The following is an 18,491-nucleotide window of genomic DNA, read 5'->3' on the forward strand; positions in this document are numbered from 1 at the left end:
TATTTACCTTTAATAATATGTTTCAAAAGTGGAAAGCAACAAATTATAAAGCTAAGACGACATATATGTTAACGAAAAACATCATTGTAATTAAATTGTTTTTAATAAAAATATACATTTTATTAATTATTATAATTTATTTTATATAAGAAACTCCTATAAAGTTTTATGATAATATAAATAGATAAATTATAATATACAGCTAGTGTAAACTGGCCTAATGTCAGGAATGAATGAAAGTCTGACAGCAAGTATAGTTGTATGATGTAGAGACTAGAGAATTATGTTTCAAAATCCATTCACTGTTGATAGTGGACGAACAGTGGTTATGAATTTAATAAGGAATTTCTGGCCAAAGTGAACTTTGTGTGTGATGTGACTTTGATTTTTATTTTTATTTAGTTTGTGACGTGTCCTTTTTTTAGTAATCAAAGGTGAGCTCGTCTTTGTTATGTATATATGTTTGTGCGATACGGTTGTTGGATATGAATTAAATATTGAAATAACCATTAGCGTAATTTTAATGGATGTGTCAAATTTATAGTTTTAGAATAAGATTTTTTTATGGCATAATGTGTAATGCCTTTGTTGTCAGAGGCGTTAGCTATATTTACACTAAGTAGTAACCGCGAGCTACGTCTCATTCTTATCGTAGCAACACGAATAATAACCATTACGTTATTTTTCAAATGCATAATCTATTTTCATATTTTTTATTAAAGCTCAACTAATGAATCTTTAATGGTAATGTGGAAACAAAATTGCTTATACGATATCACTTACACTACTATTTATTAAATAATGCCTGAGCTATTAATTACTTATTATTAATTGTTGACAATTCAAGACATTTGTTTTCTTGTTATTAATTAATAAATATTGTTTATCTCATACACTTAAGGAAAAATTTTATTATGGCAGAATCACTATGTTCCTTTAACAATGTTGATATTCCATCTCTTTCTATCATTGTCTATCTCACTCTGTATTTGCATTTTATCTGTTCATAGTGGGACTAACTGATCTTAATTAAAAATTATTTGAGTGCGGTTGCTTACATGACTCCTTTGATTAAACATTTCCTGTGAGCGCATTTTTGTTATGACTATCTGTTTGTGGTATCAAAACGGTAACATTCACATTATCTGTTACACAGTGTGTAAATATCTTTATATTATCTATGACACAAATAATAAAGAGATAAGCTGTTAACAATTAAGTTTTGTGCTGATATTGATTGTTATTTAAGGAGGGATAACCGCTGATATGAGGTTGCATGGACTCGGTATGGGAAGTGTTTGGTCATATTTAGAGCTGTTCCAAATATAGTTAAAGGATATGATACGAGTTTCTATGGAATTTTTTTAACATATACGGTACAGTCTTGCTGGAACAGGTGAATTAAGATTTAACTGTCTTGGAAGCATCAGCTTGTCGAGTAGAATACATTAATAATTGTTAGCGAAAGTAAATATTGACTATAAAGATTGGTACATACGGGAATCAATATAAAATGCCGAAGGATTTTTATGATTCAGCATCCAGACCAGACATATTGCTGTAATCGCGAGTTTTAAAGTGAGTTGTGTTAACAGAGCTGATGGTTCCTTAGGAAACCAACATCCCCAAAGACTGCCATCAAGGTCAATAAATATTTCAAGCTCACTGACAAACTCACTAGAATTAGATTCGTTGTAAATAAGTACTCCTTACAAGGGTGAGCGAGAGGTATGATAGCTAAATCTCTCTACAACCTACTAAAAGACCTGGGCCTGCCAAGAATCAGTTCATTCTTAGAACATACTCGGAAGACAGCCCTAGTAGGTTCGTTGCAAAATTTAGTTTGGTAGAGAGAGGAGCTTGGACGGTGGAGGTGAGCGTTTAACGCGCGTTAGATAGTGGCCCCTTAAACCTACACCTGGGTCGCAGGTCCCAGGCACTGTTGAAGCCCCTCTTCCTTTTTTTTTTTGGTGCACTGTGAAAAAATGCCTTACACATCCCCTTTCCGTCGGGGGACGGAGAGGGGTATGTGGGACTCCCCGGGAAATAGGTTCCCGGTATACCCACTAAAAGAACCCAGTGGCGAGTGGCGCTCCGACCTCGCCTGACTGACCGGGACCTGGGAATCCCGTTAACATCCAGCCAAGCTCCTCTCCCTGCGATGGACCCGGCACCCGCGCGGTGAATCCATGGAATGATGACCAGTTTTCGTCGTTTTTGGATTTTTTTTGTTAGAATATTAGAGGTTTAATATAAATCGTATTTATATTATAAAAGAGAAAGTTTCTCAGGATGTATTGATGATACTGTCTCTTGCTCTTTCATATAATAGTTAATATATAGATTTTGATTAAACTTTATTGTTATTTAGCTCGGATAATAGAAAAGCACATAGTATATAATGTGTCCTCAGTCCGTGTAGCCCCGGGAACACTTCATGACAGTTGTATTGTGTGAAGTAACGCGACACGCGATAGATGGCGCTGACGGTTGGTTCACATATATATATTTTGTCCCTGAGCATAATTCCGAAGATAGACAAAGTCGCGGGCGAAAACTATGTACAATAATTTCTAGAACATATTGTAAATTTTGTTCCAAAGGTTAATACACATTTTCATGTTGGCGGAACTGGTTGGTGTCAATGACTTTAACAGAAATAAATAAGCCAATGACCAGTTCATAGCATAAGATTACAACTCTTTACAACTAGGACTAAACAGCGTTTATAGTTTTAATACTAGAATTAACTAACGGATTATCTGTTATGTAAATATAAATAAAATACAGAATAAAAAAAAATGGATACTGTCTGGTCGACATATTATATTTAGTTATATATATATATATGATTATATATTTAAATCACATTTTATTTGTTAAACTGACATATTTAGTCGGTGTCAAATCAAACACTGACTGTCAAACATTTTCTGACATTTGACATTAGTTGTTTTAAAAGAGCGTGACTTAATGACGTAGCCACTTACGTTAAGTACATTCCTTGAATCTTATAAAATTTACAAAAATATTAATTGAACTGAAATATCTTCGAAAAGATGTATATATTATTTGAAAATTTGTGTTTCTTAAATACCACAAAGACATAACGCTATGTATTTTATCTATCGATATTTTAAAAAGAGGTTCCGTTTGAGAAGGTTAGTTTATTGGAATAATTAAAAAGCAATCTACGTGTAATGGAATTACGATAAAAAAAAATAGACTATGTCAAATGTAATCTCAAAAACAAATATGTTTTTTTTTATGAGAAAACAATAAAGTTAAATATTATTTAATACATCTGGCATTATTTAATTTTTATTAAATTTTATTTAAATTAAAAGTAAATTTCTCTGTTTCATGGCTGGCGTTGGAAGCGAAGTCAGTTATTTCGGCAGAACCGTTTAGTCTTAATTAGCTTGTCAGTGATATTATGTGATCTAAGACTTTCGCGAGTTTTATTCATTTAAATGAAACTAATATTTTTCGGATATACCTACCACGCGTGCTTTATTTTCGTTAAAACTACATACTCCCGACGTTTCGGTTATTTTTCAGCAACCGTGATCACGGGCGGGCGAGATGTCAGTGATACCCGAAATTTGGTTTAAATAATATAAAATATTGTATTAACAAAAATTTCTACAAGCATTTTTGTCTGCTCGCTTGATACACATTATCTGCGTGTCCCTAATTATTCCCTCCCGGTGACGCTGTAAAAGCCAATAGGGCTAACAGCGACAGACAAGTCGAAATCGAATTATCTATATAATATCATCGTTAGCTTGTTTCGTTGGTATATAAGCGCTTATTTACATTTAATGTATATATAAAGTATGATACATAATAGTATAATCAATTTTATTACTCATATGTATGTGATAATCATTCAGGTGGTGTCCGAATGCTAATAGCGAGTATCGCTACACGTATTTATTTCAATTCCGTTAATAAGTTTACGATACTACGAAACGTTCAGTATGTAGTGTGACTAATGTTAACTAGCACTAAGGATAAGACATTAAGATTAATGTTTATAACCCTGGTTTATGTTCCAAGAAGTCTTGGACTCGTCGGCGAGTTCCTGAATTCAAGTTAGTACACAATATATATATATGTCCTCCTTTTAAAAGAAAATTCTCGATTAATATCATTCGTTTGACATTTAAGTGACATCGCAGTAATAGTTTACAAACTACTTCAAACATACTTAACTAATGTTTAACCAACGTGTTGTGTGAACCAGTAATACGAGGATTGAATATTTAATAGCTCAAACAAAAAAAAACTCTAAAAAAACTATATTTCAAGAGTATAATTTCCATGGTAGGTGTGAAAGAGAAAATAACAAAAAAATTATTACGTAAAAAACGTTTTAGAGAAAGAGACGGCAATATCTTCTTCCCTTTCCAACATTATACATAAATATTGACATATGAATCCAGATTGTCGTTTGACCTCACGTCACGTGACTTAACTTTGATGTTAATACGCTGAGTATGTAATAATTAAAATGTTGTGTGTTAGTTTGTATCCAATACTCCGTTTGTCCAGGCCGTGGTGGCCTGGAGGTTTAAGGCCCGCCTCTCACGTGAGGGCGCGGGTTCGAAACCTGGCAAGCACCAAGGTGATCTTTTCCGAGTCATATGTAATTTCTAAGAGTATTTAGACACCACTGACGGACGATGAAGGAAAACATCGCGAGGAAACCTGGTCTTATTGCTCTAACCTTCTCCATGTGAGAAGAGGCCTTTTCTCAGCAGCGGCTGCAATAGGCTGATGACTCCATTTATTCATATTATTTTTTATTATTTAGGTTTTCCAGACGGAAAGAATGATTTTTTTTTAATAAAATCGGATATCTTAACATGTTACTAATTGCATAAGTAATGACTAACGTGACGGACGACATTAATGTCGTTCGTGTAGACTAGTTATAATGAAATGACTTATTTAGGACAAGCTGTGTTTTGCATCATAATAAAATATTCATCCAAAAAAACCTTCCCAAATAATGTTAACGAAAACGAGATAAAATAATTTAAGGATCGCAGTCAAAAGCTGTCCTAAGCTATTAAATTTATAGTACATATAAATTATTAATATACAATATTTTACTCAAAATAGTTTAGAAACGGAACATTTAAATGACACTCGGATTAAAGTGGGGATGTAAATTTTATACCGTTGCATCGTAAATTAATAAAATTATTTAAAAAAAAAAGACGATAGGCGTATTTAGCACACATTGTTTACTATCTAAACGATATCCGAAGAGGCTAAAGGCGCATTTTCATTGGTCGATAAGGCCCGCATTCGGGGTGCGGGAGATTTCTGTAACGCATGCCATAGGGCCCGCAAAGAGTTTATCGTTTTCACTGGTCGTCAGAGCCCGCATACGGGGTGCGGGTGATTTCTATAACGCACGCGAATTCCGTTATTCCGGAATGCGGATGTCACCCGCACACGTTTAATCGACCGAGTTATCGACCAGTGGATTTCATTGGTTGTTAGCTCGCATGCGGGTACTCCCCGCAATCGGGCTAACTACCGACTTATCGACCAATGAAAATGCGCCTTTAAGCTATTTCAAACTAATTCTACAACAAAGTGTTTAGAACTTGTTATACTCTCTCTCTATCTCCCTCTCTCTCTCTCTCTTCTCTCTCTCTTCTCTCCCCATATATGTATATATATCAAATGCATTAACTATAACCTCATCTGCTTTAGAATTGTATAAATAACATTAAATAGAATTAATCCTAATAAAAAACAATTATGCTGAAATATAATTGATATAGTCAAATTTATTGCAATTAGTTCAACAATCATTTTTTATTATCTGTTATCTTGTATGTCATTAAAAAATAACAATATGGCCGTCAGATGAGAAGGACAAAGGACAGTCGCAATTAAAATGACTAAACATAAACAATGAGAGTCGTTCGACCTATATCAAGAGCGATCGTCAGTTGACTCGCAGGATGTGACGTCACTGGAGTCGTTGATCGTCTAATTAATGCCGACAGCGCGGCTATATGTATTATTTTTGAGGGTATATAATATGCGTATCATTATTATCGATATTTTTTTAGCTGAACCGTATTGCTTTCTCTTATTCTCTTGCAATTTTCACCCGGCCTTGATACTTCAAACGCTTGTAACCTAAATCCAAGCGCAAATATAATCGTTATCACTCGCAACCAATAAAGTAGAGATATCATTACAAAATTTTCCATTAATTTTTTAGGTTAGTTAGAATTATGTTTTAAAAATTCTTATTTGAGTACTTTTATCGTCTAGAATAAGAGGTCATTGCCAAAGTTCAGTTTTTCGTATGCAAAAAGAGATGTATGTTTTGCGTTACGGTAGCATTCATTTATTTTTTAATTTATTATATTTATATTATTCGTCTATTATTCGTCTGTAATTTTGAACGCATCCGAAAGAAAATTTATATGATCCAACCAAAATACCAATAGGATTTATTTAATGTGACAGGATATTATAATTTTTTGAAACAAGCGATCCTATTGGTGGATTTAATGTTTTTTTTTTAAAACGACGCCATTTCATTGGTCAATAGTTTTGGCGGTTTTTTAAACCATTCAAAGTAATATCGGATTTAATGCAAATTTGTTATTTTTTAAGAAAGTGACGTCAGTTCACATTACTAATGTCATTTCAGTACGTTCCATGATGTTTCAGAATGAGACTTCAATTCTTCCCAACGTCCTTTTATGTCTCGAAGGTTCTATATTCTTCAGCGGTCCGCACTCACTGACCTGTCCCGTCGCGCGTCCACACGTCTTATCTATACCGACATCCAAACATAGTTCTATTCTCCTTTAAACTAGTCTCTGATTTCGTTTGACTTTTAACAATAACTATGACCACCAGTAAGGTTTTATACTAACTGGTGACAGCTGCGAGTTCTTGTTACGTCGCATCCGTCATTAATTCTGACAGCGCCGATATATTTTACCCACCTAGATTCTATCTCAATATGATTTACGAATTATACACTTCAAACTGTTCGTATTTAGTAACCACTGATGGTAGTGTATTTTATCTTCGTTAAATCTGTAGTTGAACCTTGAGATTCCCGTCACTAGCTCACCAAACAAGGTTATATAAGAAAAAATTAATTAATTACCCGTTAAGGTCGACTGGTAACCGAGGTATTGTTTAATAGCCATGACATCTACGTAAAAAGATAACTTACTAACTAACTTAATACTAGTAACAAATACATTAGTATTAATATTAATACTAATGTATTTGTTCTGTCATAATCCTAAATTTATATGTAAAATAATATTTTTAATAAGATTAAATAAAGTTTCTAAGTAAAGATATGATTTGAAATTTTTTTTTATATAGTTTAGAACTATCAATGAAAGTGTACTTTTTGAAGTAACCTATAATTAAAGTAACTTTACTACTATGTATAAACAACAAAACCCTATTTCGATTACGTCGGTTAAACTAATTCAATCGGATACGTACAACCCGAAGTAAACAAGTAATTAGGCGAACACTCAAAATATCAGGGTCAAAGACATTTATAATCGATTGGAAATGTTATCAGCGACGCGGGGTGGGCGTTGACGGATCTGGATTTGAATGTATTTGAACGGATTTGATATGTTTGTTCTGGATTTGAACGGATTTGATATGTTGCTTCTGGATTTGGATGGATTGGAATTTGATGTTTTTTTTTTTAGTATTTTCATTTCACTATACTAATTATCGTCTCCGGCTTTGCTTATTAAATTAAAGTTTTACGTATAATTTGTGTTTGCTATATAATAGTGTGATTATTTTTTGTTTACATAAGATTGTTATATATATATTGAAATTCATATCGAGTATCATATATATAAAATATTTAATATAAAACATATATTTTATTATATTTTAACGTAATTCGTGTAAACAGCATGACTTTGTGTCTGAGAATTTAATTTAATTTTCATAATATAAGTTTGTACGTCATTCCAAACGCAGTTTCAACAGTTTATCAGTCCTAACTAGTCCAGTATTAACATAGGTTAATGTGATACGCGAAACGCTTAGTATGTAGTGTGTCCGAACTTGTGGTACGCGTATGTGTTCTCAATATGATTTTCACGTGTTTTTTCAATAACATATATTGATCGATATATTTAAATATATATTGTTGATTGATTGGAATCTATATTTATATTTATTCGGTAATTTTAAATACATATTATAATAAAATAATGCAGATCTTACTTAGAATCAGTTCTCACGGACAGTATTTCGTTTATCTTAAAAGATATTTAATTCCAGTAACAGATAAGGATTTAAGAAACATGCTGCGCTGTCACGCCAAATCAAACAGCTAACTGTCGGAGCGACATGCTCGTCCGCCATCTTGTGTAACAGGGAACAAGATGGCGTCCATCACTGAGAACGCCGGGGACGAGGCTGAGACGAAGCTATTGGAGAAGAACAGGGTCATTGTCGTCCAAAATAAAAATGACCCCGGGATAGTGTCCGCGAAATCCTCAAAAAAAGGTATTTACAACGAAATAAATAATAAATTTTTATACATAATCACGCCCGCGACTTTGCACTTAAAATGCATTTCTATCATAATTCAAGTTAACGAAAATGAAATAAGTGATTACTTTTCTAAACTATCTGCGAGGAAAGTCCAATCAAAACCGATAGATCCTTTCGGAGATGGACCTCAATGGACATACAGACATAGTTTAATATTATAAAAAAGTTATTTTACAACAAAAATAAGTGTTATTTTAACTTACATCAATATTCTTATAATGTGGGTAGTCACAAATAACTGCTTGCCTAACTGCGGTTAACTAATTCAGTCACATACAGCGATGGCGAGATACAAGAAGTTAAGGAACCGTGAGTTAACTGTGATAGTTAAATATAACTATGTTATATACATATTTGAGTTATTCATTGAGTATTATGTCGATTATTCGGAACGTCAGTGGATTTTTTTTTTAGTTTTGATGTAAATTATCGTCTTTTTCTATACGCTTCGTAAATTTTCTTGGTTATTTTTTTTTTATCGTCAGTGACCCGAATTTCAGTTAATGTATTTGTAGATATCTGAATATGAAGTGACGTGGGAAGTATATTTTAGATTTATATATATATATTATTTAATAAAATCTATAATTTTTTCACTGCAACTTCTATTAGATTCTGTTAAGAATTTCTTGAGGTTGTCTCCAATGCAATATTTATATAACCTGACCCCTTCCATATATGACCGGCTTAAAGATTAGGGGTCAAGCATATTGGTCTTACACGACCAACGTAACTTGACCTATATATTGATTGGGACAGCTAATATTTAGATGTCACAATAATTGGTCAAACAATATCATAGGCTTTTATCACTCAATTCACATATATTATTAAGAAATAACATTTGTATATACGTAACATTAAGAACTTTACTGACAAATAATTCCTGACCTTTCTGTACTAAAGCGGACTTAGAAATTAGGGCTCAGAACATTATGGTTATTCCAAACATATCCAGCGTAACCTGACCTAGTATTTGATCAGATCTGCTAATATTTGGAGGTCACGATGATTGTTCTGTGAGTCTATCAATTGGCATATATCTACGAACACGCTATATAAGGCTGTGTACAGACGTGATTTAATTTCTTCTTAATTATGTAGTCCATTGTGTATATGACTTTAGTGGCTACAGGTTTTACGGGTGTATCTGTGTATTCTAAATGATGTAATTCTCATTAACATACAAATATGACATTAATTATATCAAAATTAATATGTTATGTATATATATATTTTTTTTGTATGAAGTACTTTAAAAAATGTTATAATTACTTTAAACCACGCAACGTGGGTAACAAAGATTCGTAGCATACGTCTGGTTACCGTTCTTAAACCGAGTTAAATTTAACCTTAGCTAAAATATGTCGCGAGTTAACTGTGAAGTCAAACGGAAGGGTGAATATTGATTAATGTACTTCTTCTCTTATACAGAAAAAGAAATATATATATATATATATACAAATTTTTGTAGTTTTAATAAAAATTTATAAGATATATATATGTACGGGCTTATTTTTATTTTTACTACGACTATAGTTTCATTGTACATGAGATATATTAATGTAGTCACGATCGGTGGTGGGATAAAAGTTTTGTATGTGATATGAAATGAGATGAGTGAATGAAAGGGATATATATGAGTGACAGAGATATATATATATATATATATAATGGGTTGTCTATATGTACAGTAAAACTGCCAGAAGATGAAGCTACTGTCGGCGGAAGGTTCACCATCGGCCCAGCCCCTGAACGTGACTGGGAGTTGGTGCCCCCTGACGGTAGATGGGGTTGGTGTGTGCTCGTGGGTAAGTGACGTCATTATACCGGAAACGGATGCTGCTAAGATCAACGGACTATCTCGAGTATATTTTTATTTATCGATAGCGAAATGAATTTTGTTATAATTTATGTATGTCCGTTGCAACTTCAAGTTTCAAGTAAAAAGTATTGAACTAGTAGATTAGATATCAGAATGAGACAGGATAGAATCTATCTTAAAGTGCTAGAAATACATCACAACCAATAGATAACAGTTGATTAATTTTAACGTAACTTTAAAATGATATAGATAATATATGAGAGAATATAGTATATAATTTAAACATTGGTAACTTAATATAATTTTGTTTAAAAAAATCTTTCCGAAGTGGATTCCCACTGATTACTCAGTATAACTCGTCCCAAGTACTTTTGTCACCGAGTTATTGTTACAAGTGGCGCCGTCTGTGACGTACTAATTATAACATACATTTAGGTTTCTAACAAAATCATTAAAAAATATACTTCTCTTATAAAGCCAGTTTTTTAAATAATATACCAAACCTTAACTTGAACAAACCAATTATTATCTTAAAACAAAACATGTTAAATAACTTAAATTCAATTTACAAACAAACAAGTCGCGTCGACAAATACTTTCCCGCGTAAAAGTGACCTAACCAAACGTCATCGCTGTGACGTCACTTCGGGTGCGTTCGGGAATTTAAAGGGTCGGATATATACTATAATCCCTACAATTTTTTTAATGACAGATTATAATTAATATACCCGTGGATATTTTAATTTATGTTATATAGAAAAAATGTATATAGTTATTAATTATCTTAAACCGCTTGTAATTATTTATTTATAAATAATAACAATACCGAACAGTTGTTATTTTATGGCAACATTTAAGTGTCAACTGTATTTGATATATATATATATATATATATGTAGTATGTATGTTTTTTCATTTCCAGGCGCAACCCTAGTGAACATTCTCATACCCGGGACTATAAAATCCTTCGGAGTACTGTTAGTTGAGTTCAATGACGTGTTCAATTCGAGTCCAGCGGCGTCGTCCGGGATAGTAGCCTTATGTTACTTCTTATACAGTAGTCTGGGTAAGTTTATATATATACATTATAAAAATTTTCTTAAACAAAATTTTTAATACAAATTATAATGTCGTCTAAAAAAATTCTTAAGTGAATTGAAATCGTTGAACCTAATATGTGTTGTATATGTTAAGGGAGTAGAATAAATATATATATATATATTGTATTATCTGTTTGCGACATTGCATTTTTATGATTTCACATCTGTATGTTTGTTACGGATGATCTCTAAAACGGCTGGATCGATTTCGATGGTACTCACCGTAGTATATAGTGAATATAACAGCGAGTGGCTCGGCGTGCGTCTCGTTGTATGTATGTACATTACGTTAAAGGTCCTATATCTTCGATACTGTCCGTGAAGTGGTCGTATAGGACCGTCACCCTCATCGGCGGCTGTTTCGCAGCCTTCGGGATGATCTTCAGCAGTTGGGCGTTTTCAATAACGTACCTGTATTTCAGGTAACATATATATATATATATATAGATTTTATATCACTGCTTCCCAAACTTATTTCCTCCCTACCCACTCTGAGAATAAATTATCTCTCAGCGCCCCCCATATTTTTCTGGTTACCCTCCACTTTGGGGATCTCTGTCATTATATCTTTAAAAACCTCTTCTTGAAGACGAAATTGAATAATTCCATTCATTTTTTTTAAGGAATACTAAACATTATAATAGTAGTAAAATTATTTCGCTTTAATTGTCAAAAGTAGTCTCATTACAGCTACGGTGTTATCTTATTTTATCCTTTATGTATCTTTTTTTATCTTTTCAAGCAGAATAAAGCAAATACTATAAATATTTCGATGTAATTATCAAAAGTAATCTCATTACAGCTACGATGTTATCTTATTTTATCTTTTATATATCTTTTTGTATCTTTTCCCCCTAAGTTTCGGCGCCATGGTTGGCACGGGCGCCGGTTTAGCCTTCCCGCCCACCGTGTACATAGTGACCTCGTATTTCGTCCGCCTGCGAGGCCTCGCTAACGGCATCTGTATGTCAGGGAGCGCCTTCGGCAGCATCATCCTGCCGCCCATACTGAGGATACTCTTAGAGACGTACGGATACAAGTGAGTACTCCAGTAACCATCAAACTATAGGTATGGAGTTAGGTATTATGATGTGAATCGCGGTTTTAGGAAATATATATATATATATAGATAGCACATAGTATATAATGTATCTTCAGTCCGTGTAGTGCCCGGGAACGCTTCATGACAGTTGTATTGTGTGAAGTAACGCGACACGCGATAGATGGCGCTGACGGTCGGCTCACATATATATTATCAAACATACATTACAGTGTCGTAATTATATATAAAAAAGATATTTGTTCAACAACAATGAATAACAGGATTAGTTCATAAGCAAAGAACGCGGTAGTGATACGGAGCGAACTAGTTTCTTAGATGGCGATGGACATACAGACATGTATATGGACACACATACTAACGAGCGCTGGCGTAATATAACGATCATATATATATGTGTGTGTGTTTCCGCGGTCCAGGGGCGCCGTGCTCATCCTGGGCGGGATCATGCTGAACGTGTGGGCCGCCGCGCTGCTCTTCCAGCCGGTGGAGGAGCACATGGTGAAGAAGTACAAGGAGGCCGAGGACGACGGGCCGCAAGTAAGTGTGACGCCAGCGACCGAGCGCCGCGCAGAGACGGGTTATGTTTGTGTGTTTTGTCGCGAGATCTCATCTCCCGTGAAGATGGTTTTGTTTCCGACCGACTTTTGTTGCAAACGAGGGATTTTTAATGTTGTTTTTTTTTGTTAATTTTTTCGTATATTCGGTATGTTTTTCAAAATGACAGTTTCACACAAAGTAAGCTATCTGATGTACTTCAGCTTGTTGTTTGTTTTTTGTTTGTTTTGTTTTTTTGTTTATAAACCAACTAACGGCCGGTGGTTTTGTATGTAGTCTATCGGAACTGGTACAGCCTTCGTTTTCTTGTCTAACTCCACACTGACAGTTCAGAGTTTGTGTTTGTTAAGGCCTTTACGTGTATCAGGTGGGTGGATTTAAGGCTTTGAACTGTCTTTGTATAAGAATGTATATATATATATATGTGTGTGTATATATATATGTCTCATATAATACAATTTCGTAGAATAATTATATTTTCAAAAAAAAAACGCAAACACTTACCAAGAAGGTGTTATTATTGGCGCATTTTAATATATATATAGTAATTTTATTTAATATAGATTTAAATTAGAATTTTCATAGTTAATAAATATATATATATATTTTGTTAGTTTGTTGTTCTAACACAGCATACGTGCTTATATTTACGTAGCTTGCATGTGTATATATATACATGTATGTATGTTTTTTTTATCTATCCTCGTAATTTCTTCCACAGGATGAGATCTTATTCGAAGAGGAGGAACCGATAGACGAATATGACATGACGGTCGTCACCGAGAAGCTGAACGGCCCCAGCGACAGAGATCCCGCGAGGAGCGCGTCCCAAGGTCACGGGAACTCCTCCCAGAACCTGCGCCCGAGCGTGTCCAAGCGTAAGCTGTCGTACCCGCGTCCGATGAGCAAGAACACGGTGAGCTCCACGTCGATAGCTGTGGACGGACAGGACCTGAAGAAGGTGGCGTCTCAAGAGACCTTCGCTCGCAGACTGAGCGCCTGCAGGAGGAACGTGTCGACGACCAGCTTCGCGTACATCTCCACGCCCTTCCACGGCTCCACGCTGTCAGCTTTCGAGAGGCCGAACGAGTTCGCGTCGCAGTTTTCGTTGAAGTCTTTGACGGAGAGCGTGGCGGACGTGGCCTACTGCTGCTTCTGCTGCAAAAAGACGAACAAACCTAGCAAATTCTTCGACGTCACGCTCCTGACCGACCCGACGTATCTGGTGATCCTCATCTCCAGTAGCACCGTGGCTATATCGTGCACTAACTTCATCATCCTGCTGCCGTCGCACGCGCAGAACATTGGTTTCGACAAGGCCAAAGGCGCGTACCTCCTCAGCACGGTGTCGGCTCTGGACCTGGTGGGCCGCGTGGGCGGCTCGGCCCTGTGCGATCTCAATATAATGCCCAAAGCGTTTTATTTCGTCGGCGGCCTCATATTCTCGGGTATAACGCTGGCCGCTATACCGTTTCTGGAGTCCTATGTGGCCATCAGCGTTTTCTGCGCGCTGTTCGGCCTGGCCTCCGGGGTGAACAACGGCGTGACCACGCTGGTCATGGCCGAAATACTGGGCGCGGACAGGCTGATGTCCACGTACGGGATCAGTCTGTTCGTGAACGGCCTGCTGCAGCTGGCCGGCCCGCCGATATGCGGCGTCTGGTACCAGCACGACAAGAACTTCGTGCACATGTTCGTCACCTTCGGCATGATCTTCATAGCCGGCGCGAGCTTGTGGCTGTTCATGCCGGTGATAGAGAGGAGGAAGAGGCTAGCTGGCGAGGGCGCGAATAAGGCGTGAAGCGAAGTACAAAATACACGGCCAAATAGTTTTATTGTAGGCACCTATAAGTAACCTGTTTTTTTTTTCTTTTATTATTTTTTTTTTATTAAATGTAGTTAGGCTACGGTTTTATATTAAGGGCTCGGAGACTTTAAAATTGTTTCACTCGGGCTGTGACCGACGGACTAGTAGGGTTGCCAAATTTTTATTCGTTTAAGATAAATTAGTTAAAGAAATTTATATATATATATATTTTACTATACTTATATTTAAAATTACATCAAGACGTGTTCAGCTATTTATATTTACGTATGTCCTATGACAGTAGTTTTTTTTTCCATTCATAAGTTACTCATGATATAAAAAATACGCGTTTGAACGAGAAACTACACCGTGCGTGCAGAGTTCGCACGCACGGTAAGCTAATAACCACGATTATATTATTTAGAAATCATTTAAAATTATATTTCAGAGTATTTGTCTTTTTTTAAATGTCTCAAAATTATGACTTTTACAATAAACGAATTGATTTACGAGACACTTAACGCCATCTTCAGTGACTAATGTTCAGATTGTTGATATATATTAATATGTTTTGGGACGTTCGAGGTTTTTGTCTATTTACATAGCGAATTATATTATAGTTATTCCTTTAAGTTTTTAAGACGTTATTCCGAGTGAGTTCCGCACAATTCCGTGACTTACATATCAAATGATAATTGAAATGTCGCCTATATATATATAGGCGACGTTATTTATTATATACATATATATATATTATAATGAAATGTTATATTTTGTAAATAAATAAACGTGTAGGACATTTTCTATAGTTGTTTCATTTCCTTGTTCCGCCTTCTTCGTCGTCTTCGCGTTTTTTATTTTTAATATTTAGCGATATTAAATCATATATTTTGATGGTCTGAATGTTATTTATTTGGGAGTGATATTAATTCTCAGCGTGTCATCTTTACTCCTACTGACTTTGCATAATTTTGTTATATTTCAAATTTGATCTCGGATATATAAGTATTGTGTTCGTTTTTATTTCCTGTGTCTGGTCCATACCACAGCATCTTCATCGTAACGTTAAACTCCTCGCCTAATTCCCAATAAATCGTTTTGCAGTTGGAACCGTTCATAGAGGAGGAACCTGATGAGATAACAGAGAATCCGAAACTAACTCTGACACCGGACCAGGACGAGAAGCTACAGAATGGCTCGCCTCCGATGAGGGAGAGGTCGTTTCTGGACGAGAAATTCTCGCCAAACAGAAGCGACTTCGCCAGATCAGCGAGTGTGGCGCACGTGCCTCACGCAGAGAACAGCAGGTTGAGGAAGATATCCACCCCCATCCCGCCGAAACACGGCCTGCAGAGTATATCCAGCAAGATATCGAATCACCTGCCCAGCAACCCGTCGCTGCTGGAGTCGGTGCCCGAAGGGAAACCGAGCCGCGTCAATTCCCAGGAAGCGTTCGGAAAGAAGTTGGTCGTGCCAAAAACACCCAAACGCAGTCCATCGACCTCGAGCTTTCAGTACATGTCCACTCCCTTCCACGGCTCCACGCTGTCAGCTTTCGAAAAACCAAGCGAATTCGCGTCGCAATTCAGCCTAAAGTCCGTAACGGACAGCCTAGCGCCGATATCATATTGTTGTGGCTGCAAAAAGTCCAAAGAGGACGAATCGAAGAAGGAGCCGAGCAAATACTTCGACCTCCAGCTCTTCAAAGACCCGATATATCTCGTCATTCTGATATCGAATTGCACTTGCGCGATATCGTATACGAATTTCATAATTCTCGTGCCGTCGTACGCTAAAGAGTGCGGTTTTGATAAGGCTCGCGGCGCTTACCTCCTGTCCATCATATCCGCGTTGGATTTGGTCGGTAGGATCGGCGGGTCGGCGTTATCCGACGTGGTCACGACCCCGAAGCGTTACTTCTTCATCACCGGACTCCTGTTGTCCGGGATCAGTCTGGCCATGATACCGCTGGTGACGACTTATTCCGCTATCAGCGCTTTTTGCTGTATCTTTGGGATAGCGTCCGGTATCAATGTGGGTGTCACGGCCTTGGTGATGACAGAGATGCTCGGCACCGAGAGGCTCATGAGCTCGTACGGTATAAGTTTGTTCATGAACGGTATCCTGCAGCTGGTCGGGCCACCGGTTTGTGGTATTTGGTTCGAATACACCAAATCTTACAGGTCCTTGTTCGTGACGCTTGGCTTCATTTTGGTTTTTGGGGCTAGCTTATGGCTCTTCGTGCCGTTTATACACAGGCGTAGGAAAAGGGCGCAGGCGCTCAAAGATAACTCGGAAAATAGGGCCTAGCTGGTGAGTTTATTTTTAATTTCTAACGAAAATCTGTTTGATGTTGTCCATTATGTGATTTTTATCGAATCTAACAAAAATGTGTATTTTTATTACGGGATAAACATAATTTAATTTATAATGTATGCACAAACGTATTATATATATATATATATATATATATATGTTTATTATATATGAATTAGTTACCATCGCTATATTTAAGCTGATAATCGAAATATACCTTTTATTTTTTATATATATCGACGTATGTTTCACAAGTGTTAAATTATTAGTATTATTTTTACGATTTATTTCGTATTTAGTATTAAAAAACTCCGCTCAGTATTTAAGTTTGAGACTCGTAAGCTACACAAGGGCATTTAAAACATCACAATAAAAAAAAACAATGTTTACTTCATTAAGAAAATAGTCATAATATATGTATATTTAATAATATTTACGTATATTTATTGTTTATTAAATTAATATATATATAAACAATTATAAACTCCATCCTCACACGCCTTACGATAACTCGTTCGTTGATATCTAGTTTATATACTGACCACACTCTTACATACCAAGTACGCTTAAGGTCAATTTATAATAAACAATGCCTTATTAAATATAGTCGTATAAAGATGTATTTATTTATGACGCGAGCGTTTTTTTTTTTTTCATTATCTGTATATGAATATCTATTTTTTATCTGTCAACGTCACTTGACGTTTGCTCGTTACGTCAAATCTCCTGTTTGATGGTTACTTATTAATTTCTAAGCGTATTTTTATTGTAATTAGATTGTAGATTTTATGTTTAACATCTTTCTAATGGAAAGTGCGGGAAGAATTATATAGAAAAAAATAAAAAAATGAATTAAATTAGGCTTAGTGTAATTGATATTCGTTATTTTCGTAATTATTTTCAATGTAATCTCGATTGTCGTCTTATTTCAATGTATTTTGCTTATACAACGTTTCGTATACATTTTTGTATTAAATAAATGATTTAAAATGTGAATGCGTGTTTCATTTACACGGAATACTCATATGAGAATAGTTTTGACTATTGAGAGTTTGAGGTACGTAGATTATTTTTTATGTAATTTTTAATATCGGAATAACATTATTGTGATATGTCAAAATTTTATTTAAAACTAGTGCCTTTTTTATGTATATAAGTATATTCCGAATAAGATATATATATAAGCAAAGCCAAGCCAATCATATTATAATGTACTTCTTAGTGTTATGT

The 18,491-nt window shown here is 35.4% G+C and overlaps 1 protein-coding gene across 4 annotated transcripts; it reads left to right on the forward strand.

Moving 5' to 3' along the window:
- The first annotated feature begins 244 nt into the window (after positions 1-244).
- LOC116778284 (monocarboxylate transporter 13) lies at positions 245-18,257 on the forward strand. Of its 4 annotated transcripts, none has more exons than XM_061525770.1 (8): positions 245-434; positions 8,320-8,547; positions 10,290-10,406; positions 11,343-11,486; positions 11,816-11,942; positions 12,380-12,559; positions 13,000-13,120; positions 16,050-18,257. In XM_061525770.1, exons 2-8 carry the CDS (start codon positions 8,424-8,426, stop codon positions 17,253-17,255), a joined length of 2,019 nt encoding a protein of 672 aa, XP_061381754.1. In that variant the 5' UTR covers positions 245-434; positions 8,320-8,423; the 3' UTR covers positions 17,256-18,257. The 4 variants fall into 4 exon arrangements, with proteins under 4 accessions (XP_061381754.1, XP_061381755.1, XP_061381757.1 ...); XM_061525771.1 differs by having other exon boundaries at positions 8,326-8,547; XM_061525773.1 differs by lacking the exon at positions 16,050-18,257 and adding an exon at positions 13,860-15,749 and having other exon boundaries at positions 252-434.
- The last annotated feature ends 234 nt before the right edge of the window (positions 18,258-18,491 follow it).

The sequence above is a fragment of the Danaus plexippus genome, chromosome 31, assembly GCF_018135715.1.
Source record: "Danaus plexippus chromosome 31, MEX_DaPlex, whole genome shotgun sequence".
NCBI classification, from domain to species: Eukaryota; Metazoa; Arthropoda; class Insecta; order Lepidoptera; family Nymphalidae; genus Danaus; species Danaus plexippus.

Bases quoted from the DNA above. Each gene is read 5' to 3' on its own strand.
- LOC116778284 (XM_061525770.1), top strand. From the start codon at position 8,424: ATGGCGTCCATCACTGAGAACGCCGGGGACGAGGCTGAGACGAAGCTA. The intron at 11,943-12,379 runs GTAACATATATA...TTTCCCCCTAAG, and splicing joins ATAACGTACCTGTATTTCAG to TTTCGGCGCCATGGTTGGCA. The intron at 12,560-12,999 runs GTGAGTACTCCA...TCCGCGGTCCAG, and splicing joins TTAGAGACGTACGGATACAA to GGGCGCCGTGCTCATCCTGG.